Source organism: Lycorma delicatula, chromosome 10 (assembly GCF_047948215.1).
Source record: "Lycorma delicatula isolate Av1 chromosome 10, ASM4794821v1, whole genome shotgun sequence".
Lineage (NCBI taxonomy): Eukaryota > Metazoa > Arthropoda > Insecta > Hemiptera > Fulgoridae > Lycorma > Lycorma delicatula.
Genome location: NC_134464.1, coordinates 107323045 through 107348603, shown reverse-complemented (window position 1 = coordinate 107348603; position 25559 = coordinate 107323045). Strand labels below are relative to the sequence as shown.

The 25559-nt window shown below is 28.7% G+C and overlaps 1 protein-coding gene across 5 annotated transcripts in view; it reads left to right on the top strand.

Annotated features, from left to right (window-relative positions):
• Positions 1-25559, top strand: part of ASPP (Ankyrin-repeat, SH3-domain, and Proline-rich-region containing Protein) — a 1120014-nt gene that overhangs the window by 1079425 nt on the left and 15030 nt on the right. For 4 of the 5 annotated variants that reach the window (XM_075377010.1, XM_075377015.1, XM_075377014.1 and 1 more), the window contains 6 exons: positions 3047-3161; positions 10123-10368; positions 13324-13563; positions 17293-17651; positions 18793-19640; positions 24780-25092. In XM_075377010.1, the coding sequence (XP_075233125.1) occupies positions 3047-3161; positions 10123-10368; positions 13324-13563; positions 17293-17651; positions 18793-19640; positions 24780-25092 (2121 nt within the window). The remainder of the gene's footprint in view (positions 1-3046; positions 3162-10122; positions 10369-13323; positions 13564-17292; positions 17652-18792; positions 19641-24779; positions 25093-25559) is intronic. The other variant, XM_075377013.1, reaches the window with a different exon arrangement.

Genomic DNA, 25559 nt, shown 5'->3' with positions numbered 1-25559 from the left:
ATTTTTCATTAGTTTTTATTTTTCAAAATATTTTTTTGGGTTCTACAAAGGGCTCATGAATAGTATTTATCCCATTTTGAGTTAAGTTGTTTCGTTTCTTCCACTCTTTGGTAACTTAATGTTTGTCCCTAGCTTGGCTGTTCCATTCACAAAGAAATCACATGTACTTAGTATAGCCTAACTGCATGCCTAACAAAGTAGCTGTAACTTTCAAATCACCATATATGTTCCAGCTATGTTTTTTATAATTTATTTTTTCAAGAACATCTTTCATCACATTGTACGTCACTTTCAAATTAGTTCCATAAGCGATTGGTATGGAAGAATATTTGTTACCATTGTGCAGTAGAACCACTTGTACACTATATTTGGATGAATGTATGAAGAAGTCCTCAGGTTTAGGTTTATGAACTTGTCCTAAGTGCAACATAAGCTCATCAGTATTTGTGCAATAAACCAAATTATTTTCATCAATAAAGTAGTGAGAAAGTTCTTTTTGTCGGCTTCGAAAGCCTGACGTTTTTGTAGTTTTTTGAAGTAAATTCAAACATTGCAATTTTGATCCTAACAGTTCAGCTTGATTTTTTTGATAAATTTAAATCCCTAAACAAGTCATTTAATTCACCTTTGATATAAGATGTGGCTTATTGGAAGATAATTCAAAATCTAAATCATTGTTTTCTTCTTCGGTACTGCCTGATTCTTCATCGCTGCTTTTGAAACATACATTCACAGTTGGCTCATGAACTGGAATAATTTCACTGTGAGATAAAGGCCTGATTGCAGATTGCAATGAAAGATATTTTACAGTATGTTTAGATTTTTTAGAAATTCCAGATAAATGTAACAGTTGGTTACATAATCCTTTAGTTCATGCCAAACCACAGGTACACCAAATGGCAAAGCCTTCTGTGTACCTTTCAGCCATTTTCTTAAATATACAGAACAATTAGCGTATACTATATGAGGAGCCCACGTCTTATCCTGATCACCAATTTTACACTGAAAGTACATATGATATGCTTTTTTAATGTAATGTAATGTTGTTTCTATTTGATTTTACAGTAAATTCACCACATACATAACAAAAGGCATCCACATCATTTACACAATTTTCAGGCATTATGAGACTGTACTGTTTACAAATTTAAGACAGCAATACAACTGAAAAAAATTTATTTATTCCTAAATCCAGTGCTTAATACAAACAACACAGCTGTGTTTTCAGCTACACGTTTTGTCGTGCACAGACATAATTAATCTTGTCCATGAAGGTTCACTGTTCAGTATTAGACATGATGTCATTGTATGTGACTATGATATGATTTGATTCTTTGTCTAGTATTATTTATTTATAACTTACAAATTATGTTAACAAGGTAAAACAATAAAAATGAGCTAACAAAATACAATATAGGAGCGTAAAATGCTAACTATATGTTGAAAAATGAAAAATTCCTGTAATTTAAATTAAAAAATTTTTCAAAAATGGTTGGGTGATAAAAAGATTCTGAGTGCATATTTGTTTTCAGCGTCACAACAGATTAAGACCATGTATCGAATGTAGGAAAGAAAAATTATGTTTATCGGTGTAATAATAATCATAATCGTAATCATTACCGAAAACAACGACAACAGTAATAATAACAATAATTACAATAATGACAACAACTGTTACAATAGCAATAACAAGCAGTGATTGCATACAACATAGAATTTAAATTAAGCTCAGAATTTATTTACATGTACATAAATATTAAAAACCAGAATTCAGTCCCATTGACAAAAGACTTTACCATGAGTGCTAACATTTACAACTAACAACTGGTATTGTAATACTAAGATAAGATTAGTCTAAAGTTCTTTCTCTGCAAATACCTTTCCTTTTTCACAAACAAAACTACCATATAGTTTATGAACTCCTTTCACTAATTGTCTATAGTATCTCGCCAAGCAATTTCCTGCATTCCCCACTGTCCTCATGGAATTATTGTGAAGTCTCTTCACACGTTATACAAACATATACAATGTCGCTTCAGATTCCTCGCATAATACTCGCTTCATCAAAAACTGAACTCAACTCGTCTTCCCTGGATTATTTTTACTACTTCCTCTTTACCTGCAGAACCAGACCCAAGTTGAAGCATGAGAATGATCTTTAGAGATTTTTCTCATACATTCCTACCTTGGTCTGGTAATTCTTCTCATGGAACATCTGTGGTAGGTGTGTCGGCAGGCAGTATTACAAAGAACGATTGTTAAATAGACCTGTAAGCCTTAGAAAAGGGATTCTTTTTAATCCTTTCTGGATTCCTCCCATTATTGTATTTTCTACTACTTTCTTCTTGGCAGGAATCCATCTCAGGTCCATTATACTGGTCTTTTTACAATATCATATCACTAAAACATTTTTACATTTAGGTTTTAAAAATGGTAGATATTTTTAATTGTAGTATGAATAAGAAATTGTGAATGGTAGATGATTTGTTTATAATTTTGAATTTAAAAATGTTTATTCACTATTTTATTTCTATTTGTTTTAGAGTAAAGAAGATTACAAAACATAGTAAAATAGTAAAGAATGTATGTAATTTTTATCTAAGTGTAATGAGATAAATAAAAGTATGTTACATAAAACTTTAACAGTATTCAATTAAAAACAATAAAAAGTGGTGCATAAGTATTTAAGTAGATCACTTCATATCTTAGTAAATTATTTTAGAAAATTGATTTTCAGTGTTAATTAAAACTAAGAAAACAGTAAAAAGCTAATAAAAATATATTTATCGTGCAGATGATAGATTTTGTATAAATTTTATCTTGCTATGATAGAAATAATAATATTGTTATTATTTTACTCATTGGCCATGATTTTTTTTTCTGATTGAATAATAATTTTTTTAAATACTACTTATAAATAAGGTTGCATCATATCAATTTATAAAGACTGAATTGTTTGCTGTATATCCAGTTCTAACATAAACATGATTCAAGTTGTATTTCATTTTATTAAAGAATTTTGTATCAGTTTATTTTTTTATTTTAGAATGGGTCTTCTTATGAATAGGGGTCAGCCTGTTGGTGGTACATCTTCAACAACTTCTTCAACATCATCTTTGGCTACTAACAGCAGTGCTGGTTCATCATCTGCAGTTCATCAGGTATTTTTTTTTCATCATTCATATACTTAATAAACTTAAGCGAGGTTGCTGTCAAAATATTTTATTTAGATGCTCTTTTTGACCCAAGTTTCATATTAGTAGAATCCTGCTTGTTCTAAACTTTAATTAATTGACTACAGGTTCATCTAAACTGGCAAAAAAAAGAAAAATATTTTGTTTGTATGTATGTTAAAACTTTATGTATAACTGTTAGAAATAATTAGACTGAGGAAGTACAATTCCAAATAATGACATTTACACTTAATGAAGGATAATTCTATAAATCAAAATGTCTATGTGTTTGTTTGTATATGTGTGTGTTGTTAGCTTGCTTAAGACTCAGGAAGTGCTTGGGTGATTGGAGTAGTGTTTTATCTCTGTATTTACTGAATTTTGAAGAAAATTCTAGGTATAAATGTTACCACATAATTTCATTTTTGCGTAATCAGAAAAGCTTTGATTGAATGGATAATATTCTTCAGTAATTTTTCAAGTATCTTACTAAAGTTTGTTTTATGCTATTTTAGAGCTGTATGGTTGCTCCAAAAAAAAAGTAAAAAAGCTGACAACACAGCTGTAGGACTTCTCCCATCATGTGGCTAAAGCTCGCACACAAATTAATTAAAAATATTTATCATTTTATTTATTTAATTCAATGATTCTAACTAAAGTGCGCACACCGGCATTGGTCGGCATTTACCTAACTAATGTAGTTTCACAACTTACATAGAAAAAATTTTGCTTGTACAGTCGGCAGACTGGTGTAGCTACAAAACTTAATGCACCAAGTACCAATTCTAAAGAGTGATTGAGTTATGAGACCTACCCAGACTGAGGTACTTTTTTAAACTTTAAATATTATTTATCTAATTCTACCACTCACCTGTGATGTTACAACATAGCAGACAACTACAACTGCATCTTTTGGAATGGGGATATGTTCTTTTAAAAATTTTCTTTTACAGATGTTATTTTTTAATTGTTAACAAATGTGCCTAAGAAAAATATGACCTTAATTATATGAAATCGCAAGATACTGAAGGTGACCTTGCTCTACAACCTCAACCTCTTGACCTTTTAGGTTGAAAATTTAATGGCATCAGTGTCCCATATATAGAAGTAATTGATCAAATTTTGTCAAAATCAGTCCATTATTTCTGGAGGTATAAGGTGATTTATAGACCAACACCAAACACACGAACATATAAACAATAATATTCAGAAAATTTCCATCTGGTTTTTTGGATTTCTTAGGTGTCAAAATGTCAAGATCCAGTGAAATCTGCATATTCCCAAATTGGACCAATACAAACAATACTTTCCCTTCTAGAGCTGTAGCACTATCCAGACTAGAAAGTAAAATATTTAGGAACTAGACTGAATTTTATTTTTGTATTTCATTTATAATAATATTAACTTCATTTATTAATTTCTCTATAGATAGTCAAGATTTTATGGAAAATCTATTTTGTTTATTGAATTTCTTAGATTGGAATGTGTAATTTTTTATTTAAAGAAGTTGTGCAATATAAAATTAAACTATTAATTACAGCTTATCATAAGATATATTTTTTTCTAGGAAACTCTTTTAAAATAAAAACTTTTCTTTGATTATTTTGAGAAAAATGAAGACGTAAAATTTTTCCAAGAAAAATCCATAATTTGTTGTATTCTGTATATAGATTGTGTTTTATAGAATCATTTTTTTTTTTTAATATTATTAATTCAATTACCACCAAGTTTCATTCCAGAAGGTAAAAAGAAAATTTAATAAAATTCAGTTAAAATATTTTTTTTGATAGAGATGTAACTCATCTATATTTATTATTTTAATAATTGGTTTTTTATGTTTTTTTATACCTTATGATGATGGTGTGCTACCTTTGAAAAGTAGTGTATTATTTTAGTTAAAACATGATTTTTTAAATTTGGGGAAAGTCTTGTTAAAAACAGACATTCTGTGATGTCTTAAAAAAAATGTAAAATTTAGACCTAAATTTTATTACAGAGTTTGTTAACGGACATTATAGAAAACATATAATTATAATTATTATTTACTAGGTTTAGACAAATATGAGGTATTAAAACTTAGCTATCAGTGCATTTCAAAGCCTTAAAGAAAGATTTAATCTAGTTGTTCACCTGACCATTATCCTCATGGTTGTGAAAATAATACTGATTAATAACAACTTAAGTATTTAGGGTTTATAAATCTGAAAAGGGAACTAAATTAGAAAAGACAGAATAGCAGAGTAACCATTTCAACTAAAGTATCTTTGACGAGGAAAACTTCACAACTTATTTTCATGCCATGGTGACGGAGATTATTTTATTTTTTAATTATTAATTATTATTAATTTTTTCTTCTTTATATCTTTAATTGACAACTTCAAACACCAAGGGAACTAGGGCCTCTTGATCTATGGCTTTAAACTTTCCCTGGGATAACACGAATGTATCCTGCAAATTTGAAAACACTAGGTTGGTTGGTTCTGACATGATGAGAGAACATACAAACAACAGACAGATAAACACGAACTTCAGCTTTACATTTAAGGTGACAATGCTAAATTTGGGTACTTAGCAACTTTATTTTTAATTTTAAATTATGTGTAATTAATACTGAAAAAATGAATTGATATTTTGAATGTGCTCAGTTAATAAATGTTCGTACCTTATAATTGTTTATAAATATGAATAGTAATTGAAATTGATAGATAAATGTACATATTTATGAAGGAGTTTTCCTACAGAAACACTGTCTTTTTTTATTTTTGTTAAAGCCCAAGTAAACCTAAATTAATCCTAAATTTCAGATATTCAAAATGGGTCAATCTTAGGTCAATCTTCAATGGGTCAATATTCAATGGGATCAATGGGTCAATCTTCAAAATGGTCAAGACTTAGGATTACAATGGTTATTTGTCTTTTTGTATGAGAGTTGAAAATATAGTACAGATAAGAAGGAATTAGAAAGTAATGTGCCATTCACTAATTAAATTTTTTAATGATCGTTTTATTTTTTATGTATTATTTTGTTTAATATTATACAGAAGAAAAGAGTATCATTAAGTGGTATGATCATTGGCTTACAGGTTGTAAGGAAACTACAATAAGTATTTTTAACTTCAGTATCTGTAAAGTGATTGTGGCCTTTGTTATTACCATTTTAATCTGTACTTCATACACTTAAAATTTCTGAGGTAATAGTCTATTAGGGGTTCTATATTGAGGAATTATTAGGTTTTAAGGGATGCAGCTTTACTATATTACACTTAATTTTTAATTGTACTGTAGCATTTATATTACAAAATTGCTATTTAATGATGAATAAAAGCATTGAATACTTAATCCTTGATTTGTTTTTTTAGTGGAGTAATTTCTGAATGTTCAGAAATGATAATATTTTTTGCCTATTTATAATATGAATCGTTTTTGTACTTAACAAACTTAATTGTAGATATATTATTAGAGCAAATGGTATTGGAAAAACAATACAAAAATAGTGCTTTGTTAGGATCACTTTGTATTATGAACATCTGTTATACTAAATTATGAAACATTCTTGTTTCTAACATGATGTGAAAATAGGTATCATAAATTCATTCTGATTATTGTGGTACTTCTCTTACTTTATGAAATGAGTCTTAAAACTAGGCATATTACAGTTTTCCTGTACTTGCGATAAATACTAAATAAGTAATTTCTAGGCTAAAAGTGAGTCGCAGGTTTGTTTTTTTTGTGTTACAACAAATTTCTTTCACCTTTTTTGATTTTTATTTAGTTGTTGCTATCACTTAACCTCTCACAGTAATAATTCCATTACTTAGATTTTCCATTTGCTTAGAAATTCATAAAAATGAGTTATTTTTAGGTATAGTTTTATTTCTCAGCTCTAGTGTTCTATTGTTGTTACAGCAGCATAGCTATAAAGCAAAAGTATAGCAACCAACCAAAATTTTGGGTGTCATGGTTTTTGCAAATGTCATTGCATCAAGATCTTCTTGGCCCAAAATAAAAAAGTGATAGAAATCTCTGTTGGATGTATGTAAATTAATACCTCTAAACTGGCTCAAAGTAAATTCTTTGAAAATTACTAAATACATTTTCTAAATATGGAACATTTATGGCATTCAGTTTTGGAAAAAATTAAAAAAAGGGGAGAGAGTTTACACCATTTTTTATTTTTTATTTTTCATGTAGTGGTTGTGGAAAATCCAAAGATTTTTGACCAAAAACAGTTGAAATTTGGCACAGATATTTGGTTATATATTTATCCCAACTTCGGCTTAATTTTTTTACCCATTAGATAAGGGGGATATTCCAGTACCCCTAACTTTCTTTTTGTGTAAACTATCTTTTTTTTTTACCTTTGTTGAATAACATTACACCAAATTTGGCCTACTAATTATAGTAAATAATTACTCCTACAAATAAAACTTTTAAACACCAAACAAATTAGGATCTGAATGGAATCCATGATTTAAATTAATTTCTTATGCCTTATTTATTATCAAAAATGTAATATGAAGTTGCTGTTGAGAAGGATCAATTTTTTTTTTTTACTAAGTTTTGATTTTTAAATTATATTTATAATCATAAATTATAATCAGAAATTATATTTAAATGTCATGAAATTAATGATAACAATTCATCTTTTTCAAAATTATACTCTGAATATTGGATAATTAAGTCATTAATATTGATGTGTCATAATTAAAAGATCTGTCATGGTAACACCATCATAGATAAGTTACGCAATTCTTTGCTGACTATTTTATATTCTATTCTCCCATGAAATTTATATCCTTTGAGTAGGTTATTATCTGCTCTGGATTCCCACTTTTCCTGGATTGGTACTATAACATTAGGCTGGGTATAACACTGCTCTGACTGCAAGTTCCCAGAGTTTTTAGTCAGAAGAGCACTTATTTCATTAGTGAAGTGAGGTAGTGGTAAAACTCTAGCTATGGATTTGTACAGGGACTTCATTTCCTATTTGGGTGTTGCATGAAATGACCTTTTAAGGTTAAGCTGTACTTTCTTATTTTTCATTAATTTAATCTGTTTTTATATTTGGTATATTGTAGCATGTTATACATAATAATGTTACAGTATCAAGGAGGTGATTGTGTAATATTATAGCTATCTTTTAATTGGCGATTGCTTTTTAATTATGCATTAATAGAAAGAAGAGAAAAGTACAAAATTTTTCTGTTCACTAATTTTATATATATTTCACAGAAATAAAAATAAAATTAGCAATTTATTATCAAACATTGTTTCTATACAGGCATTGTGTTTCTGTTGCAGTTTTCTGATAAAATCTAGTTAGTGGCTAGAATTATAATTTTTTTAACTAGATTTAAATGCTTAAGTTACATCTGTCACAAAATAATATTGGTAATTGGTGGTAATTACAAAAAGATATTGAACAAAGGGTTAAAAAATTAAAGAAAAATTCTAAAGAATTCTGTATGTTGATTCTGATAAAACCTTATTTGCATGTTGAAAAAATGTTTTAATATTGGTTTGGTATGACAAATTTATATTTCATGAGTGTGAATTTTCTTATGTATTTATCTGTGTAAACAAAATTAATTATGAATCTATATTTTTATTATAGCAGTAATTAATTTTACTACTTAACTCTTTGGTATAACATTTGATTGTAATTGAGCATCAACATTGTAATCGGCTAACAATATTCAATTTCAGTTTCTAACATATTTTTTAATGGGTGCCATTTAATGTTAATTTTATTATGCTTTTTAGATTGGTTGTGCTTTCTTATAGGTTTTTTTTAAAATAAGAATTTATAGTGTGTAATGTATGCTTTTAAAAATTATTATTTTTAACAAAAATTCTTTTAATTGTTGTTGACAAACTATAAAATTTATAAAAATATTTAAAATTTATAAATATACATGATTTTTGAAACCAAAGAACAGTTACAAGTTTTTTACGATCGTGAAAAAGATTTTCTACTAAGATTTAGATCTCAGTAAGTACTGAGAAAATAATATAAAAAGTAATTATACTACTTGTAATTAATAAGTGATGAAGAAATAGTGAAAAATATTAATAATTACCAAATACACATTACTGAACAAGTATTCTTAACAGTAGTTGTAGAATAAAATTTAAAAAATTACAAACAATTGTTAATTAAAAAACTAAGAAGTATCATTTTAGTCAACTCAAATGTATTTCACATTAATCATAGCTTAATAATTACTGGGTTAGCGATTATTGTTATTGTTAATCTGCTGTTATAAAAACTAGTTTTACAGGATTTACGTTAAAATCTAAGTAATATTAATGTTACTTTTAACTGGATTTTAATACCCATATAAACTGTGTATGTACCTTTGTTACTGAGACGGCTTAATCTGGACAAGGTAATTTCTTATCAGGCTTTAGCCTATTGTAAGGCACTCTATCGTCAAGAACAGGTTATTAACTTGCCCAGGTCCTGATGATGTATTACCATTATTGTGTAGGTCAGTCCCTCTGCGGATTGATAGTTTCCCATCGATTATACTTATCTTAATCTGATTTTTCTCAGATGGTAGGTGCTAATGGGAGTAGTGTCATCAGCCATCTATTTTATTGATTGTATTTTTAGTTCCATGCTGTTGGCTCACTCTGTAGTAGCCATTGAATGAACTAATTTTGTAATAGGTGATGATTCTACCTATAGACTTGTCCTGAGGTTCTGTCAGGGATAGCACAAAAAGTCAAACTAGTTATTGATAATGAATGCCTAGTAAAAGAAATTTAAATTTTGAGTTTGAAAAGAAATTTTTTATTTTGACTATTTTATATGTGGTATTTTTGATGCTCATAATTTGCTAAGAGAACATTTTTTTGTAAATTCTGTTTTATATAAGTATTTAATAATAATAATAATAAGTATACTTAGAGTTATTATTTTATAATAATTTTGTATTATGCTTAGACTGCTGCCCCTGTTGCTTGTGGTTCTGGGCTCTCTAAATCTTCTTCCTCTTCTTCTTTGTCTTGTTATACTGTCCCTTGTAATCAAAATCTTGTTATTGTGACTGCTACTACTACTGAACCTGCTGCTACAGTATCAGCTTCAATAAATTCATCTATGTTTACTCCTTCGTTGATGAATGAAAATACTTTAATTAATCCTATCTTCATTTTACCTTCAACGCCTCTTACAATTGAATTGAAACAGGTGAGCATATGTTGGGATTTTTTTTTAAGAATTTGATTGCTAATGCTTAAGCTTATTATTAATGTAACAAAGGTTGATTAATGCGTTTATTTTTAATAATTTTAAATTAAAAAATATGATTATGTTTATACAATAAAATCTTTCTAAAGTAGAATTCATTGGGGTTTCAAAAAAAATATCCATTCTGGCAAGTTTCTACTAAAGGAGGTACAGTTTCTTGTAAATGGGGATTGTAAAAAAAAAGATTAAATATTCTTTAATTTATTTAGTTTATTGGTGGAAATGAACTATTACGATTAAGTGATTCAAAAATAAACTTAAAATTAAAAAAACCGAAGTTTTTAAAAATTTAATTAAATTAAATTATCTATAAATTTATCACCATATTGTCAAAGATTTGTCAATGATAATAAAATTGTTTCATCACCATGTGCATATTGTTATTCTTAATCGTCAATAACAGTTTGCTCTCCAATTTTAATACTATCAATAATCAGTGAACTGGTCTCATTTTATAACTTGCAAATTATTATTCATTTTACTTTGTCCTGCATTTGCAATCACCTATTTACAGTTATATATTTTAATTTTTTTATAATATTTTAAAACTAACTTAATAGGAAGATATATTTAGTTCTGTACTATTATTTTTTACTTTAAAGTAGTGTTTATACATATTTCCAGAATTGTTATCAAAAATATAAAATCAAATAATAAAAAACATTGTAAAAATTTTGTTGCGATTGATAAAATAGTTTTTTTTTTATCCTGAACAAACCAAAACCCTCTTCTTTGTATAATTTGATAAAAATAATTTGGTTCTTTGTTTCTATTTGGTAAAAGTAAACATTCTATAAAAATAATGTATGTTTTCAACTTAAATGTTATTAACGGCCACTGCTATATTTATATCTTATTAAAGACCTGAACACTGCAAAGTGAATGGGTTTTAAAATTTTGTTCTGTTTTAATAGTTTTTAATTTACTGGAAATTCTACTTTAAAAGATTTTGTTCTGTTTATGTAAAATAAAATATTAGATAATATTAAATTATCTTTATTTTTTCACCATCATACATATATAAAAGATTGTAATATTTCAATTACAGTTTTAAGCTTTAGCAATTTGCATCAATTTTCTTATAAAGCACTCAAAAAATACTCAAAATTGTAAGTGAAACGTGTTTTGTATGATATGGTGTAATTTAATAAATGTGTAGTTATCTTAAGAAAAGCAAGCATAAGAAGAAATTAATGTTTATATATATATATATATATATATATATATAATATATTTCATTATATTAATGATATAATAAAATCTATTTAATGAGATCTATCATGTACTTATTAAAATCTCAACATTTAGTCTTATTCAAGAGAAATTTTACAGAGATATCTTTAATGGCCATGGGAACTGGTTTATTAAGCACATCTTCAACCACTGGCATTTTTAGGTACATTATTACCTTTTATTTTCCAGGATGTTTCAGGTGTTGATAGAACCATTTTTATGGAAAAAGTAATTATTTTGCTAGGAGTCATTTAAGAAATTTTTGAAATATTAAGATAATATATTAGGATTTAACAGAGGTATTTAATTTTTAATTTCTCATGCTGTGCATAGTCCTACATAAAAGTGATACTTCCTCTATAAAAATTGCATCACCATTCAGTCTAATAGTTTTACTATACTTAATATCTGCAGAGCATCATGTTTGAAAACAAAAAAAATTTTATAAAAAAAATTGTGTAAATAAGATTTGATTTATATATTTTATTTTTACAATCTGTTGTTCTGCCAGACTGGAGTCTGATAACAGGTCAATTTTAAATCCAAGAATTTACTTATTATTAAGCTTACAAAATATCTATAAAAAACTTTTAATTTGCAAAAGAAGAATTATTAACTGAATCTAAAACTAAATAACATTAAACTAAAGCAAAGTCATGTATTAATTGATTTGTAATTAATGAGATATCAGTCTTTCTTGGAATCAGTTACTGGCTGACTAAGGACATAAGCTAGAGTAAGATAAACACTTCCACATGTGCCCAAACATGCAAGAAAGAGTGTTTTATGTTACTCTAGCTGTATATAATAGATAATATAGAAATGGAGTGATAATTGTTAAGTGTCATTAAGTTTTACTCCTTTGAAAATTAGATGAACCATAGATTCGTTAAGTAAATCTGGAACACTGTGTAATGCAGTATGTTAACAGGTTAACATACTATACTGTTAGCAATACTGATAGCAAAGCTAGAGTAATTCCATCAGCAACAGTACTTTGCGTTCTGTTATTTGGTCTTTGTTCCATACCTTAAGGTTACACTAATATGAATTATATTAATAACAAGAACAAAAACAACTGGAAAATTTTATAGTTGTGTTTTGCAAAGGGTTGTTTATGCGAAATATGTTACAATTATGTTCATTAAATTCATGGACTTTTAAATTTAACTAAGTAAAGCATTTGTTTACATCAGCTCTAAATATGATTGGAATAGATTTTGGGAAAGTATTTTCATGTACTTATGCATATCTTAGAATTAATTTATATGCAATGTTCTTAGTTTAGCAAATTTAATTATTTATGGGTATATTGGATTACTGGAAAATTATGTAGTTTTATTTAAAGTTATGCAATTCTCTTTAAGATTACTGTTGTAAACTGTTTGTATTGTTGTGAAGTTTTAATCGAATTAAAATAATTTTATTGTTTGTATATAATGCTGTACAGATTGTATATTTATATTTCTTTATTTTGTAGTATTTTCAGTTACTTTAATGGAAGTTTAACTTTTTTTTAAATTTAATTCCTCTTAAAGTTAAAAAATAATTTTTCTGCTACAATTCATTTTCTAATCTTCTCACCTCTCTCTAAAGAACTGTGACCATTGGATTTTCAATTTTTTTTAAATTGTAAGTTAATTATGTGTATTTTTTTCCTAGAAACCAGTCAGCAGTGTAGCACCTACTTCAGTACAACAACAATTATACAATCATGTTCACAGTTCAATATCAAATAACAAAATTGCAACGCAGTTAACGTCAATAGCTTCTCCATTAACAACAGCAACAACAGTCTCTAATGTGTCACAAGTTCAAGATTTAGCTTCATCACAAATTTACCAAACATCATCAACAAAGGTTCATCCTGTACAACCACAGATACTCTCTTCTGCTTCACATGTAATTATTGTTTTTACAATTATTGTTATTGTGTTATTAAGATTCCTTCTTTACTTTGTAGCTCACTTTCTCTTCATGAAAACCGGGACTATGACTTTCTTAGAACATGTTATTGGATTAATCTCTTTACTTTGTCTCGCTTCAAAAAATGTTTTGTCATTTAAGATATCAATCATTTTACTGAATGTTGATAAACTTCTTAATTCATTTCTATTTTACTTTTTTTTTATTTTAGCATATTTTAATAAACCTTTTACTTTTTTATAATATAACACATATTGTAAATTTACAATTGTCAATTGTTTATATATTTACTAACTTAATTAACTAACAGTTATTAATTTCTGGATTTCCATATCTTTCTTATATTTAAGTTTTTTGAATTTTATGAGTTTCTGCCTTGAATTGATGAGTTTTTTTATAGAGCTATGTTCCATAAACTTTAAATTAGGTTTTTATCATAAATCTTTCTATATAATTTTGTAAATAAATGAGCAGGGCAACTTCACTCTTATTATTTTTACCTTTTCTACTCTGAGCACTCATATTTTTATGTCAGAAATAGTAACTGAATCATAATGTTTTAAATTTGTTTTATAAAAAATGAACACTAACATAGATATAAAATTAACTCATTAATATGGTAATTTATCCTGCAGATGACTACTGTGAGTCTGTGTTTCAGTATTTTACTTGCATTTCTTCCGGGTGTGATATTTCTTGAAACACCCCCCTGGATGCAGGTCCTGGCTTTCTGGTGCATGTCTTGCTATAAAAGTTTCCCTTCTTCTCATTTCACCTTACTGTTACTGCATATAGCACACACAATCTTTGCTATTACTCTTCTCATTGGTGTAGATTAAGTGTGGTTTGTTATTTAGCTATTCTTCTTGGTCAGATGTGATGATCAATCAGAAAAACATTTTTTCCCACCATTTTTTAACTTCCTGATGAAGCTGTACGATAAGATCTACTGATTTGACACATCAACTCCACCCATATGTTTGTTGTAAACTACAGGCTTCCTGGATTGGACAGGCTTTAAACTGTTGTTCGACATTGTTTTTCGCCTTCCTTCTCTTATTTTGCATGGTTTTGTTGTGCCAAGCATTACTACATGTTGCTTGTCTTTCCATGCTAATGCCAGAATTTGGTCAAGCTTTCTATTTTACAACTTTGTGCTTTTTTATTTTCAATTTCTTCTTTGTAAATGTGTCAGGCAGGTCTTTTCTATTCTGCTGGATGGTGGTACCAGTCACGTGGTACTGTGTATTCAACAACTCTCCAGTGAGATCAAACCTTTTACAAAATCTCTCAATATGCAGATGGGAACCTGTAGTATTTGCTGTGGCATTTACCAGATCACATAAATGCAGAACTAACTTGTGAGTGGTGTTTGTGATCTACATAATGTCTGCATTGTTTGTGAGCCATAATATGGTTCAATAAATGTAATATAGAAAGTTACACTATGTCCTAACACACACACTCTCTAGCCCCATTTGGTTGGTTTTTTAGGATTGAAACATTTGAATATCACTCTCTCTTTAAAACTAATTGTACTCTCATCAATACAAATGTTCCTCCCAGAATTGTTGTGTTCTCTAAATTTCTTTCAAAATAGTTCATCATATTTTTCATTGTTGCACCCCTAGTGTTTACTTGCTGATTAAGGTCCAGCATCGAACATCCAAAAAGTTGGAAAACCTCTCTCTACTGAATACATCTTTTATTCATGAAAAATTTGAATGAATATGCCAAGGAACAAATAAGAAAAAATACTTCACTGAAGGAGAGAATATTTGGAGGTAACGGGTAGATGTGAATGTGTAGCAAATGAAGAAGTTATGATATTTTTTGGTGTTATACTTTTGTGTCCATTCTTCAGTGAAATATTCCTGAATTTCAAGTATAACACTAAAAAATATCATAATTTCTTCATTTTTTACATTCACATCTATCCGTTACCTCCAATTAATTCTCTCCTTCAGTGGAGTATTTTTCTTATTTGTTCTTTGGCATATTCATACAAATTTTTCATGTATTCTTGTATGAGTTCAGGGGAAAAATAACATATCTCATTTGGTGGAATATAAGATGGCTTGAATCCATTTGCAGCAGCAAAGTTGTGCTTTACAAAGTTAGGTTGGCGATCATATTTACTCCATCCATCAGTAGAAGGTGTCCCATCATTTGTATCTTCATCAATTACATTGTTCACTATCAGTTCCACTGTTTTCATCACTATCTTCATTTTCCTGAGGTTCATAATTATTCTTTCACTATTGAAAATACTTTTGTTATCAAACTCATTCTCGCTTACATCTAGTATAGCATGTAGATGGTCTCTAACATTCTCATGTGACAAATTTGTTCTCATATAACAATTTATGTTGTTAGAACTTTGGTAAGAAAAAAGGGTGACAAACTGCATGCTCAAAACCCAACAGTTCAATATAAAGAATAATGCAGTGGAAGCCCTGACACACAAGCTATGTTAATGGAAAACTTTGTGCAGGTCTCACCTGACATGAATTGCTACTCAATATTTAGGCTGTTGGAGTTGCAGCCACAGTTGAGTGGAAAGGGTTAAAACTAGAGTATATTATGTTTTATTAATTATATAATTATATTTTATGGTTAATTTTTCAGTATTCTGTTTAGTACCAGATTCATCGCCAATGATATCTTTTTAAAGTTATCATCCTTATTAGCTTGATTCAGAAGCTCTTGGTTTGCTCTTCTCTTTGCTTGTCAATCAAAAGGTGTCACAAATCTGGCAGCTGCAACACAACTTGCACTTGAATTTTGCATCTCACTTTCATGGCACACAATTTTGGAAATGATTGTCTTCAGCTCCTTTATGAACAATAAAACAACGGTTAGATCAGATGGATTCCTTTTTTTTCAACAGTTCATCAGTTTTGAATGTTTGACAGTCAACCTGAACAAGGATCATCACCAGTTGAAGTTTAGCATACTTTGAAATGTTTCTACTATTTGCATGTTCGAATCTGCCATGAAACATCATCTCCATATACTGTTTTTAACATTTCAAATGTTTCTGTTTTAACAATTTTCCAATTTAAAATTAAATTTCACATTAATTTGTTGCTCATGAAAGCTATTCATTAAAAAAATAAAGTATTAAATTGTGGTTTTCACTGGTTTGCTACCCAATGTTGCTGTTAGGTCATACTAGTATTTTGCATGTTCCATTAGTAGTGATATCTCTTATATAATTTAAAGAGCTTGGGAATTTTACAGATAAACTTTGTAGTTACATTAGTATTGTTTATTATAATATAATGTATTCAATTCTTAGGTTATTTCTTTTTGGTCTGTTCTATTTATCTTATTTTATAACATGACAATTATCATTTGAGTGGCTGGCAGTTCCTCTAAAGGTTGATCATTATTTCTCTGTTTTTAGCTCATTACTACTGATTTCTTCTTTTCAGAATATCATAGAATCAGTTGAGTGCCATTCTGACTTCATCTGGTGGCTGTGTAGCAGCCACCAGTTAGTTAATTAATTAATTAATTAACAGTTAATTAAGACATTAACCTAGACTTTAGGTTAATAATTGTAGTAATGGCACAAAGCAGTTCAGTTTATAATATCAATATTTTTAATTAATTAATGAAACTGTTTTATTATTTTTATGAAAATTTTCTACAGACTTAGATTGTTAGGTTTTTAATGTTTTTTACTATTTAATATTTTAGGGTATTCTAAGGGATCAAAAAGGTGAATCTGTGCAATCTTTATCTTCACAGAGTGGCAATTCTACACTTAGCAGTCCTGATTCACCAGGTACACCAAAACCTGCTCTGCCTCCCAAACCAGCTGTGCCAGTTAAACCTACGCCTCCACCTCCTCCTAGACAAACGACACATTGGCCTCCAGAATCTCCTGTTAATGATAAAAATTCAGTTCCAATTGATGGATTACCATCATCATTGGTGGCAATGCATGATGGCAAGAAAAGCTCTTGGGTGATATCTCCTGCTATTGTTGACATCTCTGCTGATGCTGTTGATTCAGCCCTTAATGTATTAAGGGGTGCTGTGTCTTTATCAACAAGGTTTGTATTTAATTTACATTTAAAAAATGTTATATCATTAATTTTATGAGAACTTTTTTGTAATATTCACTTTTAGTTAAGTTCATTTTTATAAGTTTTAACCTGCAAGTTTGGTTGCTGTTTGTGTGATACTGCAGGAATCATGGCAAAATATAGTTAGTATTAATTAACTTCTTTTTAATAATATTTGAAACCTGTGTTGCTAATAATTTTGATCATATAGTTCAATTGACATTATTACTTCTTGACTAAATGGCTTATAAATACTGTATATTATGACCAACTGCTGATTTTTAATGTCTTGTATTGTATTCTGAGCTAATGAATTTTTGAATGATACAGAACATAAACTGATCAATCATTTAAGTTTAGGGGTTAATCTCTTTCAAATTTAAATGGGTACTACTTAGGTATGCAAATGATTGGTCCTAAGTTCAATGACTGTAAACTACCCTCCTTCTTTCCTGGATATCATAGAATCAGGTCAGTGGCTTCTTCTGGTTGCAGCTTTCTTGGTAAAGGTTTTAAATTGGTGACTATCTGAAGATCTGTGTGGAGATTTTGTATTAACTTTTCCAGAAAAGCCACCAAGTAGTTGAGGTGCCTTTCTTAGATTAAGTCAGTATGTTTCTTTATTTTCTTACAGTTTAAAATGTTTATTACAGTGTGATAATCTAAAAAATTGCAGGTTAATTCAGTCAACTTGTAGACTGTTGTATCCCTTGGTCATTCTTTGACTGGTGATTATAACTTTTACATTCTTCAGTGACCAAACTGTAAATGCAATTGAATATTCATAATTACAAATTAATAAATAGTTTTGCACTGTACATAATTTTGGTTAAATTGTACAAGATGGCTGATAAAGTCTTGAGAAGTCAAAAAAATCTTTGTAAAAATTCACATAATGATCATATTAGATTTGAACTTAATATATTATTTAGAAGAGTCTTTAAACTAACATGTTATCTCATTATAACTTGTGCAGCTGTTGTTATACTTCTAGCTAAAACAGATATGAAGACTTCATTTGTTTTTTCATTTGTATTGTTATTTATTTTACTTTATACTGTAAAGTACTTCTTATATTTATCATAATTAATAAAGTTTATTTAATTACTTTTTTTTTTTTTTATTTCAGAGGTGGTGTTGTAACACCACAAGATGTACATTCTAGTAAAACAAATCAGATATACCAAACAACAGATTCTGATTTGGGGAATAATACATTATCGCAGATTTCAAATGAACCGAACATTCCACCTCCTCCACCTACGACTGAACCACCGATCGAAGAAGTTCCACTGAAACGATCAAGCGAATTTATACAAATAATAAAAGCAAGGCCATTAAATATTAGAAAACCACCATTAAATGAAATGCCAAAATTAAGAAATAGTTCATATGGAAATAATTCAACCAATCCAGTTACTACGTCTAGTATAACAAACACAACATCATCAACACTACAAGAGAATAATAATAGTAATAATAACAATAATAGTAATAATAACAATAATAGTAATAATAATAATAGTAATAATAATAATAATAGTGAAGGAATTAATAATTATAATATTCAACGACTAACGTCGTCAAATGAATCAGGATCAAGTAGCAGTGAATCGGGTGAATTGATTAATAATGCAACAAATACAATTAATACAACAAATGTACAATTTAGTACTAGTAGAAGAATTGAAATGCCTCCTGCATTTTTATTTCCAGAAAATGAAGCTCCTCCAGCTGATTTAATACCTGCTTTAAGTAGTAATGATTCAGTGGAACAAAATAATTCAACACCACATAGTTCAGATGATAATACTGATGAAAATAATAGATTAAATAACAACAACAACAACCACAACAACAACAATAACAACAACAATAATAATAATAATAGTGATATAAATAAATCGGATGATAGTAATAGCAACAGTGGTAGTAGTGATGTTGAAACTAAAAATAATATAAATAAGGAACAGCAGGGTAAGTGTTATTACTTTTTTCTGGTAATTAGTAATAGTTATTTTATTAAACTGGACAAGAATGTCCTATATATTTTTTACCCTTGATGTTAAAGAAAAAAAAAAACAATTTCATGATTACAAAAGTTTGTGTCTTATTACTTAGTGTCTTATCTTAGGACTGCAGTCATGAAATTTGGCATGATAGCTTATGTATTAATGAAGAGGAGGGTTTAAATCTGATAATTTTTTTTTTATAAATTGATAGTTGCTATATCAGAATTATCATGGAAGTAATATTATTGAATGTTTTTTTTTTTTATTATTACACCCACTCAAAACTTTATTAATTTGGAGTTTTAATTCTTCTGTTTTCTTATACTTCAACTTATCAACATGAAGTAGTTAACCTAGAAGATTAGGTGTATACACTTCTAAAAATAAAGTTGGCATTTTTTTTAAAAAAAAACCTTTTACTATTTTAAACTTAGTTCTTTTTAAATGATGAGTTATAAAAAGAAAAATATTTTTCAATCTTTATCATTGTAATAAAAATTATTAACTTTGTAACAAAAATAGGTCTTCTAATTTAGCTTCGCTTAATTGTGACAAAACCTCATCTAAATATTTAAAGCTGTATCTAATCCATCTTTATCTAATGCTTTTACAAAATTCTTCATCAGGTCTAGTTTTATGTGTAGAGGTGGTAAAATAATATGCTCTGCTTCGACAAGGGAAATGTTGACAACATTTTCCTATCCTCGGGTAAACTGTTTTTTTTTGGCCAGTCTTTAACTGCATAGTGTTTGTCTGTAGCCTGACTATCCCACAATTACAAGAAACACATATATTTTATAAAGCAACTCTGGAGACCAAGAAGAAGCCTATCGCTTTCAGGTCAGCAATGATTCACCATGAGTTTTCATACTTAATAGCTTTAAAACTTTTTGACATACTCCTATGTTTTTTCATTCCTATATCATGTGCTACCGGTATAGAAGAAAACTTAACCGAGTTATGCAACAATACTGTCTTTAAGCTTCTTTTTGATGAGTCTGTAAATAAGTGCCAATCATGAATAATATATTCAATTTCCAGTTCAGACATTACACCCCTAACATCATGGCAGGAACAAATTAAACCATCTCTTCTAAAGCATTTCAGTAAATCTTCATTTCAATTTCTATATACTGAAATTTTAGTATCCTTGTTTAATAAATTCCATTCTTTAAGATGTGAACCTGAGAGTTCTGCATGTTGTTTTGAGAAATACAAGTCACAAATTAGGTTGCCCAGTTCTGCTTGTGCGATGAGGGTGAGGTTCAGTATTTGATTCTTCTGGAATATAATTAATATCTATTGAAGTTGAGAAGTTTAAATTTCTTTCCAAGAAGTTGGAGCAGTCAGAATGTGTAAATCAACTTTATGAAGTTACTGGTCTCATAGCTGAATGAACATTTGGGTTTGCAATACTGCTTTCATTGTTTGAATTGAAGACAGTAACATTTGTTAAGTAAAAATAGCAGTCATCATAATGGTTAGTAGGCTGTCGTCAAATCATAGATAAATCACCAAAAGGCAAATACTCTTTTCTTCCTCTTTAACTACTGGGTTAGTTTAACAGTAGCACTTGTATGCTACATGTAGCATATATCAAGCTTAGTCTCCCAAGGTCTTCAAAATAATGTTTGTAATAGTTTTCAGCAGATTTGATACTGGATTTTTTATTGACTTTTTGTGGTGAGTTCTCCAAAAATGTAACAAAAAGTATTTAGAGAATTTTTACAAGCCTGATTTTTATTCATTGTAAAATTCAAAATGTTTTAATGAATGAAAGTAAACTGAAATATTACAGAAATACTTAGTTAATTTATAAAAATAATTAAGTTTTAATTTATAAATATTTAATAATTACTTAAAATACTTCATAAAATTGTTTCACCATGGATTGCAATAAAATACAGCATGAAAAACACACATGCACGCGTGCGCACAACTTAACAAATGTTGGTTTTCAATAAAATAATACTAAAAGTTGTTCTATCATAAAAATCTTTCACTAAGTTACAGTATCACTTGTGAACAATCTTTATATTTGTATGATAAATCCATTACCACTACTAAAGAACACAGCAAGTCCTACCAAGAGCTGAACTCATACTGAACATCATTTTGAATTACTCATTACTTGACTCACTGACATTATACATGTCTGGCTTGACATGAAATGACATCATTCAACTGTTATGTATCAAATATAAGTCACACCATACTTCATAATATAAATTAGATGTGAATAAGCTGCATGTTTTTCTCGTACTAACTTAGATGTATTGTTTGATCCACGAAGGATGGAACAAGTAAATTTAAGGGCTTGTAACTTAAGAAAGTTACATGATGGGTTGTTTCGGAATACATATTCAGATTCAGCATATAAAATACTATATAGAACACCTACTCACTTTTTAGTTCAAAATTTTATGTTGACCAGTGTAAATAACAAAATAAATATTTATCTTTTTTTTCTAAATAGTTCAGCTTAGAATAACTCTTTCCTTTTGTGTACTGTAATTTTCTTTTTATAAAACTCAGCATAATCATCAATTACAGATTCATCCCCTATCTTCTTCAGAGGGGTTATTGAAAGGAGAATGGGACACTTGACTGTAAATGCTTGTACAGGACATAGGTAATAAATACCGCAACCAACACATTAATTGTATAAAAAAGAAAATGCTATAAAAAAATCTTTTTTTACAAAGTATTAGACACTTACATTACATTTCAAATCATTATAATTTTGTTTTAGTAAGACAAATAAGCAGCAGACCTTCACAAAGGTATATTGAATTAAAGAACTAAACAGACCAGACTCTGTGATTCCTTGATTTGTTTTAGATGAGGTGTAAGATAACTAAATGATTAAAATAGTTTCTTTATATAATAACTTCCTCCCCGTCACAGCTTCACCCATGCTGTATGGTTACGTGCATTTACCATAGTTGTCAATTTTTTTCTTTTATGTTTTTTTAGTCAATAACTGGAGGGAAGTACAAACCAGTCACACATACAGTAATGGAGGAAATTTCACAGCCACTGCGGCGCAGTGGCTGTGTTGGTTGAGCCACAGTGTTGTATACTTTCAAACCCCTTAAAAAATGTGAATTAAAAAACCCAAAAATGATTTTGTAATATTTTGTTTACTGTATCTTGTTACTATATTATTGAATATCTTGTTTACTGTAGTCTGGATTGGGAAAATTTATAATCATTGTTCAACATTTTTTTGCCTTCCTTCGTCTCTTTCAAGGTTGAATTTCAAAAATCTAGAAATTGTTCACAATTCATTATTTAAATTCATTGAAGCTTGTCTTCAACCGGCAAATCTCCACTACTGTGTAAATATATGTACATTTTTTTTCAACATTAAATATATCTAAAACCTTCTCACTTATGCCAAGAAACATGGGTAAAAATTTGGTTGCGACTTTTTTTTTTATCCTGAACAAACAAAAATCTCTTTATAGTATAGATAACAAATAAAATAGTCTGATGCTTATCATCACATAAGTTGATTTAAAACAGTTGATTTGTTGACTCTATTGTGAAAAATCCACAATATAATCTATAGTTTAAATTTTTTTGGTCTACTTTCAGAAATGATTCCAAATAATTGTTTTTTTCTAAAAAAAAAAAGAAAGAAAAAGACAGATTACGTTTAACATATAATAGCTTCTAAAAAAAATTTCAACTATTTTTTTTTTTTTTTTTGAGTCATTTTAAGTAATTGTCAGTGTATTTTTTGGAAAATATTTTTTTCTTTTCTAATTATTTTTTTTAAGTGATGTACAATTAAATCATTTTAATTTTTCTTGGTAATTTTTATATTTTCTGTTTTTAATTATTTTTTTTTTTGTGTGTGTAACATTTTATTACAATTTTTTATTTTCTTTAATTATGTACTAGTTAGTACTTCCCTATTAATTCTAAATGCTTATAAAATGTAATTATATCAGATTTTTCTAAAGATTCTAATGAAGAGGGTTGAATTATTAGATTTTCTAAAAGAAAATTACAAAGTTCTTATGAATTTTGAGTAACATTTATATTGGATGTTATGAATATTATCAGTGATTAAAATTTTATTTGGACTTCAAACCCATTTAATCTTGATGTTTGATCAATCCAGGCTAGTCTGGATTGGTCATATGTCAGAGGATAGAGGATGTGGAGGCATTGCTTGTCTGCAGGAGAGATGGGATCAAGTCAATGAAAGGCAGATGGACTTACAAACTAATCCCAGACCAACAGAGATGGCTGTGTTGAAAACAGGGAACTGAGATGTGAGTTATAACCCACTTCCTTACTGGTCATGAATGTTATAAGCACACTTGTGCACGCGAATGGTGAGATACTCCTCAGAATTACAACAGAGAGGAGGATACTGTTGAACACACTGTGTTCATATACAATCGGTTTGGCAGCATAGGAAAGCATGCACAAGAGAATTCAGCATGCTTACCCCAGAGAACATAATTAGGATTCTGCTGCAAACTGAACAACCATGGCAAGCAGTTTCCATGATGTTGGTTAAGTTCAGTCGAGCAAACTTGATGGATGATGTCTAAGGGTCAATAACTACCTCTGTCCCTTGGGGTAGGTTCCTAGCCCCAAAGTTGAGGTTAAAAAAAAGGAGTTAAAGAAATGAAGAATATTGCCTTTATCTAGAAGATGCCAAGTTTTAATCCTAGAGCAGGCTTTGTATTTTTTTTCTTATCCTACTAAAGTTCTTCATATTCCTGTACATAAGCTTTCAGACTTAACTGGTGAATTATTCATCATAAAAAAATAATAAAGCCAGCATTTTGTATTACCAGAAAGTGAATACTGCTTTAAAAAAATTATTTCTTGGTAAATATTAACTGCTTTTCTTTTTAATCATTATTTGAAATAAGTTTATCTAGAGTAGGAGTAAAACAATTAAAACGTTTAAAAAATGTTTTTTTAACTCTAATAAAGGAGGTACCAATACTTTATATATTTAATTAATTTGGATTTTCAATGTCCATATAAAGAGAAATTCCATAAACTATAGATTATCAGGGGTCAACTGTAGTTATATTTATTATATTATATATTGTATTTCATTTTGTGGTTTTAGGTAGTGAAGTTATCGTTAGAAGAGCACGGAAAGGTAATTTGAAAGGCACTAAACAGGGTTCTGTAACAGGAAATGGTGGTCAAGTGATATCACGGCGTGTATCATTTGATCCACTTGCTTTGTTGTTAGATGCCTCCTTAGAAGGTGAACTTGAGTTGGTTATCAGAACAGCTGGACAGGTTCGTGACCCGAGTGCAGCTAATGATGAAGGTATTACAGCACTGCATAATGCAATATGTGCTGGTCATCTTGATATTGTCAGGTTCCTTGTACAGTTTGGTTGTGATGTTAACGCTCAAGATAGTGATGGATGGTAAGTATTAACTATTTACACATTTATAATTTATTAACCGATAGAGGAAAATCGTTTAGCATATGGTACTGTATTTAAAAAAACTGTTAATTAAAATTATCTCATTTATTGGGTTTTAGGCATTACTGCCTAAAACCCAATAACTTCCATCACTTAAGGAAGAGGAATTCCATATAATTATTGAAAAATGTTTGTTTCTTGAAAATGGTTTGTTAAAACTAGTTATATTTGGATGATTAGAATAATTGGACATTTATTGAGAGTATATATTTGTGTGTTTATGAAGATACATGTTTATTTTTCTGTATGATACAACATCTTTTAAATTACCAATTTTTATTTTTTTTAATGGTTTTTTATTCTCCTAATTTCATATTGCATCAAAATGAGATGCTCTGACATTTCTTACTGGCATATTTTTTACTGATTAAGAAAGTTAGAAAATGTGTATCAGAGGAGCTGCTTAC